This window comes from Silurus meridionalis, chromosome 19 (genome assembly GCF_014805685.1).
Source record: "Silurus meridionalis isolate SWU-2019-XX chromosome 19, ASM1480568v1, whole genome shotgun sequence".
Classification (NCBI taxonomy): Eukaryota; Metazoa; Chordata; class Actinopteri; order Siluriformes; family Siluridae; genus Silurus; species Silurus meridionalis.
Genome location: NC_060902.1, coordinates 16,520,030 through 16,534,175, shown reverse-complemented (window position 1 = coordinate 16,534,175; position 14,146 = coordinate 16,520,030). Strand labels below are relative to the sequence as shown.

Here is a 14,146-nt window from a genome sequence, read left to right as displayed (position 1 = left end):
GTTTTTGCTTTATCACTGTTTTTTTTTTCTAGCTATAACGAAAAAGAAAATATTAATATGATTTATTATAAAGATTACCTGTATGGCAGGAAGCTACTTCCCCAGGAGTCTTTGTAGTTGTCCTGCATTTCTGACACATTTTTCCTGGCAAAGTGTTTACTTAGTATCAAAGTTGTAAAGGTAAAATATATGTACCGTAATTTCCGGACTATAAAGCGCACCCAAATATAAGCCGCACACACTGAATTTGACAAAGATTTTTATTTTGAACATAAATTAGCTTTATGAAGCTTTCTCCTGACGCCGTGCAGCTCAGAACACAGATGAAGTGCGTTTTTTCATGCCTGGTTGTTTTCAGCGTGATGAATGATTCACATTTCCTGTAGACAGTCCAAGTGAGCGGCAGGTCAAACTTCAGAGGCACCTTATCCATATTTATGATGTGCTGCGGGCCGATTCAGTGGGAGTGCACCCGATTTAATATAAAGAATTTCATTGGTTCACCTGAACCCGTTCAACAATTTAAGAGAGTGGGAAAAAAGTAGCGGCTTATAGTCCGGAAAATACGGTAGTTGTTTTACTTGTTTATCTTAAACTGATATCTGATTGGTCAGGAAAAAAACATAGATATTTTTTAATATGATAAGTTACAGATTACCATTATTCCCAATGACAAATTACTGATCACTATTATCGCCAAGGACCAATCATGTATCACTATTATCCCCAATAGCCAATGACAGATCCCCGTTATCCCCAATGACTAATAATGTATCACTATTATCCCCAATGACCAATCACAGATCCCCACTATCCCCAATGACCAGTCATGTATCACTATTATCCCCAATGGCCAATCACAGATCACTTTTATCCCTAGTGACCAATCATGGACCACTATTAATCCCAATGACCAATCATGGATCCCAATTATTACCACTGACCAATCACGCAACACTGTTGTTCACATTGATCAATTAGTAATCACCATTGTTCCAAATGACCACATGACCGTCTCTGTTACTGCAATTCTGTTAGAGACAAATGAAATCATTATTATTGGGGTTTGATTTTGAAGTGCAGGAAGGTGATTTGTGAAATCCAGCAGTGGCTCCTCCCTGCAAGATGAAGAAGCACACACACAATCGCAGGAAACAGCGGTCCTCTTTATCTCGGCGTGTTCTGTAGTCAAGGGTCTATCGTGAAAATAACAGGGTTCTGTTCAACTCAGCTTAGAAAGGCTGGTTTATGTTGAGTCCTAAATAAAAATGTATATTTAGAAGAAAGGAACCTGCACTCTTCTGCTTTCCCTCCAAGCTACTTTTAGCGCTGAACCATATTTTGCTTATCATCTCATTTGCAAGAAGTTCAAGAATAGGCAGAGAGTAATAGAGGTGTGGAGATGCTGTCTAGAAGTGGACTTCTGCTTAGTCTCAAGGGAAGTGACCAAACCTGTGTTTTATCTTTTATTTATCTCTGCATCTTACACACACACACACACACACACACACACACACACACACACACACACACACACAAACAAACAACCTGTTATCTCAATTTCACTGATACTGTTGTTATTGTCTGCTCATCTCTGTAAAAACACACTAGTGTTCAGGGCATGTGCATATAGTGTGTGTGTATGTGTGCGTGTGTGTGTGTGATGTAAGATGGATTGGGATAATGCAGATTTAGGCCACTTGCGCGTCTCCACTTCTGGGCGCAGGGGTTGCGTAATGAGGCAGAGCAGGTATTTTGGACAGGTATTTATACCTGTATTTTACAGGTGTGTATTAGACACATAATTTGCCAATGAATTCTAGTGAATGTGAAATCAGTCTTTGTCTCTGCCTCACTCCACACAGTCTTTGTCTCTGGGTAATCCTAACCCCTTGGCTATGTCAGTGTGTGCAGCCCTGCCTATGTAGTGCCATCTGTGCCCAGTAGGGGTAGATATGTTCATACATGTGCTTTTTGTGTGTGTGTGTGTGTGTGTGTGTGTGTGTGTGTGTGTGTGTGTGTGTGTGTGTGTGTGTGTGTGTGGCCTTGTCCCAATTTCCTTCCTGTATGCTGCACGATTCTTGGGTACCCGCCAATGCTTGGGCAGCGGTTACATAAGACCCGTTTGCCTTTTTTTTTTCTTCCTGGAATTCAGTTTCCCTGTTTATGTGTGACCTTCTACTGTAATTGCCAATGAACGTGTGGCAGAGGTTGTTTACTGAGAGACACAAGCAGCACACACACTCTTACACACACAATGCAGCAATGAAGTACTGGTTCATTTTATATCCCGTTCTATTCACCTGTTAACCATTCCAGTTCCTGTTACTTATGCAATATCACTGTTATGGTGGGATCTTTGCGGTTTGTGTTTCCTGGGATTGAGGTCCCTTAAGTTTGCGAAGTGCATCAGCATCAAGAAGCTGATTGCTGTACTTTTTTGGCTCCTTTTAAAGTCTACAGGATGATTTAGAGTGACTCACGGGAATACTGATGTCTTAATAAGGTGAAATCTTCCACTATCTGTGTTTTGCCATCAAGACACCATTATTTTTTCATGCACTTTTTTTTTTTTTTTTGGCTTTATCAAATCACCTGTGTCCTTGGCTATCAGACAGCTCTCTATATTAGTATCCTTTATGTGTCTGGACTCTTTAAGGGTGGGGCTTCTAAACAAATGTAAAAACTTTTTTTTTTTTTTTTATTAAATAAAAATATTTGTGTGTAACGACAGGGTCAGGTGGGTGCAGCGCTTAATTGGATTTCTTTGTACCTCAAACAAATATCACCTTTGTGACCGCAGACCAGTTGTTCCATGGCATGCGTTTTGATCTACCACCATCTGCTGCCCCCAGATCTCAATAGAATAGCAGAGGAAATGAACAAACGGTCTGAGACATTACGCATGTCGCTTTCTTTTGAAGCGATGCAGAGCACGATAAGCATGTCTCTGGATGCGAAGGGACATTTGCGAGTCGCACCTTGCTAACATCACAAGGTTCTTATTTTCAGCCCTTCATGCGAACTTGCACAAAGGGAGATTCCTGGCTGGTAGTGATATTACTCAACTGCGTGGCGTTGTGCGTCACAGGTTGTTATTACAACATCCCCCCCCCACCCATTTCCACTCGCTGGGGTGTCTGCAGGCTGCCGCTGGCATTAAGACAACCTTTTTTTTTTTTTTTTTCCTGTGTCCAGAGACTTGTGTGTGTGTTTAAGGTCGCATTTTTAAGCAATGCACCAGTCATCTGTCGCTCGCTCTTTCTCTCCCTCGGGCACACCGAGTGTGTGTTCCCTGGTCTCGAGTTGAATCCGCATGAGCGTGTGTCACGTTTTCAGTGTTTGCTTTCTGTCAACTGCCGTGTCGCCTCGCATGATTTCGACAATGTTATGCTTTTAATGTCTACAAAGTATACACCGATCAGGCATAACATTATGACCACCTGCCCAATATTGTGTCAGTCCCCCTTTTCTGACCCAATAACGACTATTAACAGCATGAACTTCTTCAGCAGTTTGAGCTACAGTAACTCGTCTGTTGTATGTGTTGGACCACACGGACCAGCCTTCGCTATCCACGTGCATCAGTGAGTCTTGGCTGCCCACGACCCTGTCGCAGGTTCACCACTTTCTTGGATCTTTTGATAGATACTGACCCCTGCAGACCAGGAACATCCCACAAGAGCTGCAGTTTTTGGAGACGCTCTGACCCAGTCGTCTAGACGTCACAATTTTCCAAACTCTTGGAATCCTTACGCCGCCCATTTTTCCTGCTTCTAACACGTCAACTTTGAGAATGAAATGTTCACTTGCTGCCTAATAAATAAATCCCACCCACTAACAGGTGCCATGATGAAGAGATAATCAGTGTTCTTCACTTCACCTGTCAGTGGTCCTAAAGTTATTCCTGATCGGTTTACGTAGTAAAACAGATCTTCATGCATTCGATACATCAGCGAAGCAATATTGTGTGTCTTTTAAAGTACAATACACACACGCACACACACACACATAATTGCCTTGTGAAACACAAATCCAGTTTGTTTGTCATGTACAGTCAGTGGTTTTGTGGACAGACTTTTGCACACTATTGACATGTCATTATTTGTTCACCTTCTATAAATGTCTGACTTGGTCATAAATTAAATTAAATAACACATCAAGCTTCAATTTATTCAGTGTTACTTGAACGATAATTCTCCGTCGTCAGAGAGCGATGTTGTCAAGAACTGGTGGGAGTGTGAACCACTCAGACTTTTGTGAATACTGTACATTCTGCTTTATCGGTTAGAAAACAGAAACAACTCCAGAGGAATGTAACGTGAGCGAATTTAGACAATTTATAATACAAAATAAAAATATTATTATTATTTTTTTTTTTATGGACGATTGATATCAGGACACACCGACTGCTTTGTGATTCATCTAAGGGGAAAAAAAAACAGTTCAGGAATGCAGAAGAGTCGGTGAAGCTTTCCTGTAACTGCGCCGTGTTTAGGCATCTCGAGTCTGGTTCCGCAGATGACCTACATGATGGAGCGTCGTTATATAATCCACGTGACGCTCTGCTTCCAAATATAGCACCTTGCAGGCTGAGAGCTCTTGTAAGCGATTTCAATATTAATGCAGGGAGATCATTTCACTATCACCTCTTGTTTTGCACTTCCTCAAGATTCCTTTCGAGATAGTAACATTTTTTTCTCTCTCTGACCTGAATAGTTAGTGGCGGCCCGCCTGGGTTAATAAACTGAATTTAAAAGAGGAGCTCTTCCTCACACACACACACACACACACACACAGGCACACCGTCTGCATGCCAGGTTTGAGGTGGCTGGGTTGTTTGCTGTGTGTATGAACTAACTTTTGGATCTTTTTGTCTCCATTAGCTGGTTCCCCCTCCGGAGCCAGAGAACTTTGCCGAGGTGTGTTCAACACCCATATTTTGTAAAGAATATGGGTCGTTCTGTCCTGTAGCATCTGTGTAGATGCATTTCATTATTGCTAAATCTCACATGCACACTCGCACACGTGCACACTCACACACACGTGCTCACACAACCTTATCAGAGCTATTCATGTTGACACAGAGGGAACTCGCACTTTTAGACACACAGATCTGTGAAGCACAAACACACAGCTCTGTTGAAGCCTCATCAACGAATTGAACGCATAGACGCACATGACTGGTCTGTTTCTTTCTTTCTTTCTTTTTTTTTTTTTTTTGGGTTGGGTTGGGTTTTTTTTTCGTTCGGTTTTTCCCTCTCCGAGAGTGGAACACACAATAAATCATCCTTTTTTTTTACTCTTAGTGATTTTTTTGCTCTTTTCTTTTCTTATTGTTGGTCAGTTCATGTTTGATGTGTGTATGGGTGTCATCTCTGTGTCATTCAGCCCCCCCAACCCCCTTTTTTTTCTCGCCTTTGCTGGGCGTTTCTCACCACAGCTGCCTTTGTTGCACTTACATAATTAACACATTTATTGTAAAAGCCTAATGACACACACACACACACACACACACCTACAGACAGGACAGTCTGATAGCTTTGTCCTTTTTTTGTCTTTCAGATTTAGTATTTTAGTTTAGAAATTAAATGTTCTAAATGTCCACTGAATATTTTATTTATTTATTTACACTGTTCAGGCATAACATTATGACCACCTGCCTAATATTGTGTCGGTCCCCTTTGTTCTGCCAAAACAGTCGTGACCCGCCGGGCATTAACAGAATTAACCTCTTCAGCAGTTTGAGCTACAGTAACTCGTCTGTTGGATCGGACCACACGGTCCAGCCTTCGCTCCCCACGTGCATCACTAAACCCTGTCACCGGTTCACCACTGTTTCTTCCTTGCAGCACTTTAGATAGATACTGACCACTGCAGACCAGGAACATCCCACAAGAGCTGCAGTTTTGGAGATCCGACCCAGTCGTCACAATTTTTAAAACTCGCTCAAATCCCTACACTCTTCTATACGCTTTTAACACGTCAACTTTGAGGATGAAATGTTCACTTGCTGCCTAATATATAAATCCACCCACTAACAGGTGCCATGATGAAGAGATGATCAGTGTTATTCATAATATTATGCTGTCATAATGTTATGCCTGATCGGTGTATTTATGGAGGATTGTCATGCTTTGGTGAAGGTGTGTATTTCTTATTTTATTCTTAATTAATCAGAAGTGCTCGTTATCGTTTACACAGCCAACTTATCACACACACACGCACGAGTGCCGAGCTCATCTCTCATTTCCTTCATTTAACTGCATGCTGAAATCTGTCCTACTTTTTTCCCCCCAGCATGCCATTAAAAAGTTGACTAATATAAATAGAATTAATCCCTCCTTTCTTTTTGTTCCCCCTGGATGCCTCTTTTCCTTTCCCTGTTCATTCTCCTTCTTTCTCCCTTTTGGCTTGCTGCTCACTCACCTTGTTCTCAGGACCTTGATCCCAATCAGCCCCAGAAGCAGTTGGAGGATCAGAGACGGGTAGGTAGTAGCATGGCTCGAACCAGAGACCCCCCCACCCCCGCCCCGCTCAGGCGCCATGACTTACTTCATTCGCACAATCCCACAGGCTGCTAACTTTACTAACTGCCTGATCTGTCCTCAAGAGGAATCACCATTTGTATTTTAGTTTGATTGCCACTAAGTTCCATGTTTCAGGCCAAAAGTGGCTTTTCTATTTATTAATTTATTTTTATTTTTTTGGTTTTTTTTGTGGTAAATCCCTGGTTTTATTAGTGCTGCCCTACGTGTTATGAATAGCGGTGCTAAAAAAAATGTGATCTACATACAGGATTAGCACAGCCGTAAAAATCTAAAATCTTTTTCTGAGATCATTTACAAATGTTACACACTTACTGACCTCTAGAATGAGATGTGTGCATGGAGGAAACCCCCTGAACACCTCGCCTGACCACACATCTTGGATGTGGAACCATGCTTTGAGGAACTGCAACCACTTTTGGGAAGATATTGGATTCCCCACAAACAACTAGACACATCCTCTTGTGCTACGATTAAATTTACCTTACTCACATCAGATGGTCGGTAATATTTGCTTTCTCATGGCCAGATGTTTCATAACAGGTTTGGAGATCAGAGAGAAGGACCAAGTTTTCTTCATAATACTGTCCTTAGCACACATTATTAAGGTCAAAGGTCAGGTTTACTGCAACTTTGAGGTGAATAAAGTTTAGGATGTTTTTTTTTCTTTCTGTGCGCTCAAAGTTTTGTCTCCGATCCTGATTATTTCCTTTTCCCCTGCTTTCGAGCAACAAAATGTGATGTCCACAGCTAATGTTAGTTTAACTGGACCTTGCTTGACTCCACTTTCTCTTGTGTTGTCAGGGTGAAGCTTTAAGGCAAATCCTTGTGAATCGTTACTATGGCAACTTTAAACCAGGAGGACGGAGGGACAGCCTGACCACTTTCAGCAATGGACCCGTTGGCCCTGGGGCACAGAGTAAACCTCCCCCAGGTCTGTTTGTTTTTTCTCCACCCACAGTTATGACAGTATGTGTTATAGTGTGTGTGTGTGTGGTCACAGAACCTATAGGTTCACTCATGGATAAAAAGTTCATGTTACATAGGCACACTAATAAATACGTCAGTGGAACGGCCACAAAAGGTGTGTGTGGGGAACATCTGACACGATCAACCTTGCGGGGACATTTGGCCATTCCCCCACTTTTTTTTTCTTTCCAACAACAAGAACTTGTTTAGTGTTAGTGTTATCTGTAGGCATGAATCAGCTACAGTAATAATTGCATCAGTGGAAGATTGTGTGTTTTATATAGACAAGTTGTGGACACAGGTATGTTATTGTATGTATTTACATGTATACACCAGTTTCTATGGCGGACTCTTCCTCCCTCCATCTCTCTTTATCTCTCCACTTTAACCTGTCTGTTTAAGTTCATTACTGTCTCTTCCTTCATTCCTCTCTTTCTTTCTCTCTCTCTCTCTCTCTCTCTCTCTCTCTCTCTCTCTCCCTCCACTCTGTCTCTCTCTTTTCTCTGCCCTTGTCACCCTTGGTGTTTTGTGCTGCATGTCCTACATACTCAGAGCAGTCTCTGTTGTTGCCAGGCAACGGGAGCAGGATGCACACACTTCCTGTGGGAATAGCCTGCAGACGCACCTGCTACAGGAAGTGTGTGCGTGTGTGTGTGTGTGTAGATGGAAGGTAAAAAGCTACGCAAAAAAAAACACGTCATCACGAATCATGTCAGCATTGCTTTACATTTTGTAACATACAGTAAGGCCAAAAGTATGTGGACACCTGACACTTTATACGCACACACACCCACACACACACATCGGCCTTTAAACTGATGCCGAAAAATGTAATGAAAAGACATTCATCCTTTCCCAATAGAGTGGATGATGTTTTAACAAGAAATAGGGCGGAAATAATAGAAACAGGATGGCCAACAAGTACAAGTGGTCGGATGTCCAGACACTTTTGGCCATATGGATTATTCACCTCCAGGTTGTAATTCTGCCCCCGCACTCTTTTTGTCCCTCTCAGCGTCTTCTGGATGTTCGGTGGGAGCCCGAGGCGAGCTGAGCCTGGCTGAGGTTCAGTGCCACCTGGACAGAGAGGGAGCGTCTGACCTGGTCATCGACCTTATCATGAACGCCACCAGCGATCGCATCTTTCAGGAGAGCATCCTGTTAGCCATTGCCCTGCTCGAGGGAGGAAACCCTGTCATACAGGTACTTTCTCGGCTCTCTAAATTTATCTTGGAGATGTCAGGACTTATTTCAACAAACTTTTGACACGTGTTTCCATAACAGTTTGCCTAAATGATTCTCTTTGGCACTGTATATTTTTGCATGAATCAGAAAACAATTTTTTAAAAGAGTCTGATCATGTAGTTAATGATGAGCAACGTGAACTTTCTGGAGTCACTCCTATTCATGTTTCTCAGATCCATTCATGTTGTACACTACCGTTATAACAGTTGTCCCGTTATAACTGTTATGTACAATATGTAGTGCATTGATACATTTTTTTGCTATGATCATTCTAAGATAAATATCTTTTCACTTTTACATAATTCTTTTAGGCATTAAATAAAATATCAAGCAGGGGGTTTTGTCTAAAAAAGGAAGCAGCACCATTGTATCTGTTGGGAAATTGTGGGGAATTGTGTACATGGTGATACGTGTTGTGCATCATAGAAATGTCTTTGAAAAATCATGTGACATTTTTGTCATTTCTCTTCACCCGTACTAATACAAATATTACAATTACATTAATATTACAAATACATATTACAATTGTTTACAAATAACAAACAGTACAAAAACAACAACAACAAAAAAAGGCATTCACGTTCTCGTGCACGCACACAGCCGTGCTCACTATGCAAATCCGGCGCCGGTGACATCTTTGCCTCGGAGGCTGAAACACTGCTATTGATTGAGTGGAATCAGGAGACAGAGCGCATTTCAGCACGCACAGCTCAGGCGCTTTGCTACAACTTGTAATAAAACAGGAGGAGACACAATGACACGCTCACCAGCGCTTTTTATAATCAGAATCATCCATATTGTCTGGATTTCACAGTAAAATTGACGATGTGCGAAAGCCGACACTCGGTACAATCTCAGAACCACAATCGGATTTTTCCTTGTCAAAGATAGAGAGAGACGGAGGTGCACTTTTCCATCTTCACGGATAATTCGAGCTCCTCACGTCAGCGTGTCCCCCCACTGCCACCACCTCTGTGTGTTGCCATGGCAACCTGTCAATCCGCTGACCTCACTGTGAGGTTGTGCGCAGGCACACGAGGTGGGTGGTGGTGGGGGCGCTGAGAGACAGACTGTGGGGCAATTCATCACATAGCATAGATTGTGTGTGTGTGCCTGTTAGCTTGGTTCGTGTGTGTGCATGTGCGCGCATTTGTGCCTGTGCGCTCAGCCTAACACAAACAGTTCCTGTTGCGTAATGAGCTTGTTATTTGCATAGCCATTCTACCTGATGCTCCGCCCCCGTGCCCCCCCTCCAACTTCCAGCAGGCTCTTGAACAAAGCAGCTCACATGAGGTCTGTTACATAAACCAGGCCTGGCAAAGCAAATACACACACACAAAACCCCAAGCTATGCCATAAACACACAAACTAGGCCGCTGCTTAGTGCCAGAACCGGGGCAGAGAGAGGGAGCGAGGGATGAGATGCAGAGAGAGAACAAAAGAGAAGACAATTAAACAAATTTAGAGTGATGAAGAAAATAAGAAAGTGTGTAGGAAATTTCCGATCCGAACGAGAAGCACGCAAAGATGTAATGAGTTACTTTGTGGAGCCAGGTATCGAATACTACTTAGTGAAATTGAACAGGTGCCTACAGGAACTGTCACAGCCAAATTAGAGCTATATTATGCATTCATATCTCATACATGATGTAATGTTAAAGATAAAGCAAATTATTTGAATTTCTTATTAGTCAGCTCTTTCAGATTTACTCAGTAGGATTTTTTTTTTCCTGCTCTTGAAATTAAGTAAATCGTACATTTCTTAGATGACTTGTGGTGCTTGTGAAAGTCTGTCGTCTTTGTCTCATTTTCACACAGGAGCAATTGTATTTATTTCAGCACCACATACAGTTGCAAATGGCTTCATTGAGACATGCTTATCAAGGTTTTCTTTCCGATACTCATATACGTAATACTAATTATTACTGCCGTAAAAGCTTAAGTAGCTTTTTCACGTATCTGTTCTTAAGCATTTCCATTTGGGAGACATTAACTTTACATTTACAACTTTACAACATTACAATAAGTTTAACTCTTTTTATTGATGAAGTTCAATCAGAGAGATACAATGAAGAAAGTGTATGTAATAAATATATATAATATATTAAATTACTGTGACAAGAAGGGTTGCTAAGTAGTAAACTACATAAAAGACTGCTGTTCAGAACTCTTGTCATTTCCCCAAAAGATTTACAAAACGCATGTTTTAATACAACATTCAAATGCGATCTGTTTTGCCTTTGCATATGCAAATACTCCCTGTGGACAAAAGTTTGTGCACACCTGACCATATGATTAAGTGCTTCTTTTTGAACATCCATTCACAAGTAGTCCCTATTTGCTGGTATAATACCTTTCATTCTTCTTCATTCAGCCACAAGGGTGTTAGTAAAGCCAGGTACTGATGTAGGTAAGGTGAGAAGGCCTGGCTGAAGGTGAAGGTGATGGAATGGCCAAGTATGTCGCCAGACCTGAACCCAATTGGTCATCTGTGGGACATCCTCAACCAGAAGGTGGAAACGCACCATGTGTCTAACATCAAGCAGCTCTGTGATGTCATTATGGAGGAGTGGAAGAGGATCCCAACAAAAACCTGTTCTGGTGAATTTCATGCCTAGGAAGATTAAGGCAGTGCTGGATATCAATGGTGCTCACACAAAATATTGACAATGTAAAGCAGATCTTCAGTGAAGGTGGCATCGTCATGCTGGAAAAGACCTGGTATCTAGTTCAAGTGAAGGGAAAACTTCATGCTACCCACATGCAAAAACATCTTAGACAATTGTGTGCCTCCAGCAGGTTTGGGGAAGAACCACATATGACTGGTGTCCCAATACTTTTGTCTATATATTGTTTACATTTTGAAATAATATTAGAATTTAGCAGATGCCATAAGAAACCCTTTTTTTTTTTTTTTTTCCTCTCCCGGAGAGCCGCTGAAATGATTGTGTTCACATCTGTGGGTTGATTTAGGACAGATGTGTGTACTGGTGTGTGCCTTTCTCTAGAGTTTGGGGGGAATTACAGCTTTTTGCTTATCGTTTCTGCTCTGCTGTGTTCCATTTCTGATTTCACAGTGAATCATACACTTTTTCTTTCCACTTCTATCTCAACCTTACCCTTTGATCCATTTCGCTCTTCCTGATAATCACCTAGCATTTACGTGTGTGTGTGTGTGTGTGTGTGTGTGTGTGTGTGTGTGTGTGTAAAGCATGTCCGATGACGACAGTGCACTCAGAACCTTCCGAAACAGTCTTCCAAACAAACACCTTCGGCATTAGGCTTAATATGACTCATGGTTGCGCCTTTTTTTTGTGTGTGTGTGTGTCATGGTTTCCATGGCAATATCGATGTGACTCAGCATCCCCTCGTCTGTCCCTATTGTCTAGGAACCAGTGACCTTGCTAAAACCATCACCTGATTCCCCGTCGACTGCCATAAATCCTAGACAAGCACTTGTTTGTGTGTGTGTGTGTGTGTGTGTGTGTGTGTGTGTGTGTGTGTGTGTGTTGGCTGAGCGAATCTAAACAATGTCAGCGGACACATCACATTGCTGCGTGTTGCGTAAGGAGAGTCCTGCTGCCCTGCTTCTTCTACAGAGGAGCTTTTTGTTTTAAAAGCAGGTCTAAAGCGCACTCGTTCCTCTTGCCTTGTTTTTTTTTTTTTGTTTTTGTACTGATGTGTGGTTGTATTTGAGATCATCTGAAAACTGAGAGGCAGTTGCTGTGCATGTTGAGGACAGGTCACAGATAGAGGCCAATAGACTGAAATGTTAATAGAGGGCAGAAGGTGAAGCAAAATCTTAAAGAAAAAAAAGGTGCTATTAAGGGAAAAAAAAGAGGATGTGAGCTAGTCAACACAAAGAGAAGCGGGACTGGCCACAAACCCCTGCTAGCACCAAAACCTATGCTTGCGTGGTTAACCCCTGCTGAAGCAGACAAACATAGTCGTTTAAGCACGTCTGCGTCTGAGCTGGAATTTTTAAATCTATATACAATTTGGGGCTTTCCCGGTGCAGGAGGATCATACCAGCGAGACATGTACTGATAGAGAGAGAGTACGGTTTGTTTTCTTTATCCGGTTTTTGTCTGACAGCACTGTGACCTTTCAGTGCTCAAATGATGGTCTCCCGGCTAGACCTCTGGTTCTCCCTCGGCCGTGCTCGCACCGAGAGCTTTTTTTTTTTTTTACGCAAAGTTGACCTCGCCTTTTTGCGGTTCCGATGTAGGTTTAAACCGGACTCTCAGAGTGAGCCATAGCGAAGATACTGAAACTGTTTTGAAAGAAAAGGGACAGATTTGCTTATAGTTTTGCCTTTGACAGCTGTAACACTGCAGGTGTTAAGGGTAGGAAAAGTTGCAGCTGTAAGTGACCTGGGATTAGTACAGAAACTCTGGACGGTTAAATACATGCATTGCTAATTATTATTATTTTTTTGTGAGTCACACTTAGTCACTTAAGACAGCACAGCGACTATAAGTTTACATAACCCTGTTAAGATGTATTAAAAAAAATAATAATAATATAATGTAATAATAAGATTACCCAATCACATTCAACCTCCTGTTCAAATCTAACCATATATCAAAGAAGTTATTAACCTGAAACAAAGATCAGCATTACTTGACACCATCTCGGTCTCATTTGACTGCTGAATTCAAAGCATGTACAGTGTCCAGAAGAGCATTTTCCAAAACATCTAGCATGAAACACTTTAGAGGCCATCATCAACAAGTGGAGAAAACGGCATTACCAAGAACAGGACGTTCCTCCAAAGTTAACGGAAGGACCAGACGAAAACTCCTCAAATATGCCTTCCTACACACCCAACAGTAAAGAAGCTGCAGGCAAGTATCGGACACTCCCTTCTGCATCTGACAACAATCTCTTGTGTTGTTCACACACCTTTGCTCTTGGTGTACGGTGGCTATACAGAAGCCCTTTTATCCCCCAAATTACTCTAAACCATGTTGTGAAGTGTGTTACAGCCTAATAAAAACATTACAAATTCAAACATGAGAACTTTTATCACCTACAGTGAAGCATGGCGATGGCAGCATCACACTGTGTGTCTGCTTCACTCGCTGGGAACTTGGGTTCTAGTCAAGAAAGAAGGGATCATGGAAAGTTCCAAATCACAATAACACAAACCTGCAGGCATCAGCTAAGACCGATAATGATGATGATGATGATGATGATGATTATTAAATGTTTACCTTCCAGCACGATAACAACATAAAAAATGTCAACAGAGGAACAACTTCAGCAGAAGAATTTCAGTGTTTTGGAACGGACCCATCAGTGCCCAGATCTGAGTCTTATCAACTCACAATGGAATAAATCTGGAGCATTTTTTGGCAAAGAAAAAGTCGAATAAATTGACC

General features: G+C 41.8%; 1 protein-coding gene across 34 annotated transcripts in view; it reads left to right on the top strand.

Moving 5' to 3' along the window:
• itpr1b (inositol 1,4,5-trisphosphate receptor, type 1b) overlaps positions 1-14,146 on the top strand; it is a 115,558-nt gene that overhangs the window by 58,918 nt on the left and 42,494 nt on the right. For 19 of the 34 annotated variants that reach the window (XM_046874641.1, XM_046874654.1, XM_046874649.1 and 16 more), the window contains 4 exons: positions 4,887-4,922; positions 6,441-6,488; positions 7,353-7,482; positions 8,533-8,720. In XM_046874641.1, coding sequence (XP_046730597.1) covers positions 4,887-4,922; positions 6,441-6,488; positions 7,353-7,482; positions 8,533-8,720 — 402 coding nt within the window. The remainder of the gene's footprint in view (positions 1-4,886; positions 4,923-6,440; positions 6,489-7,352; positions 7,483-8,532; positions 8,721-14,146) is intronic. The other 15 variants (XM_046874670.1, XM_046874671.1, XM_046874661.1 and 12 more) reach the window with 3 other exon arrangements.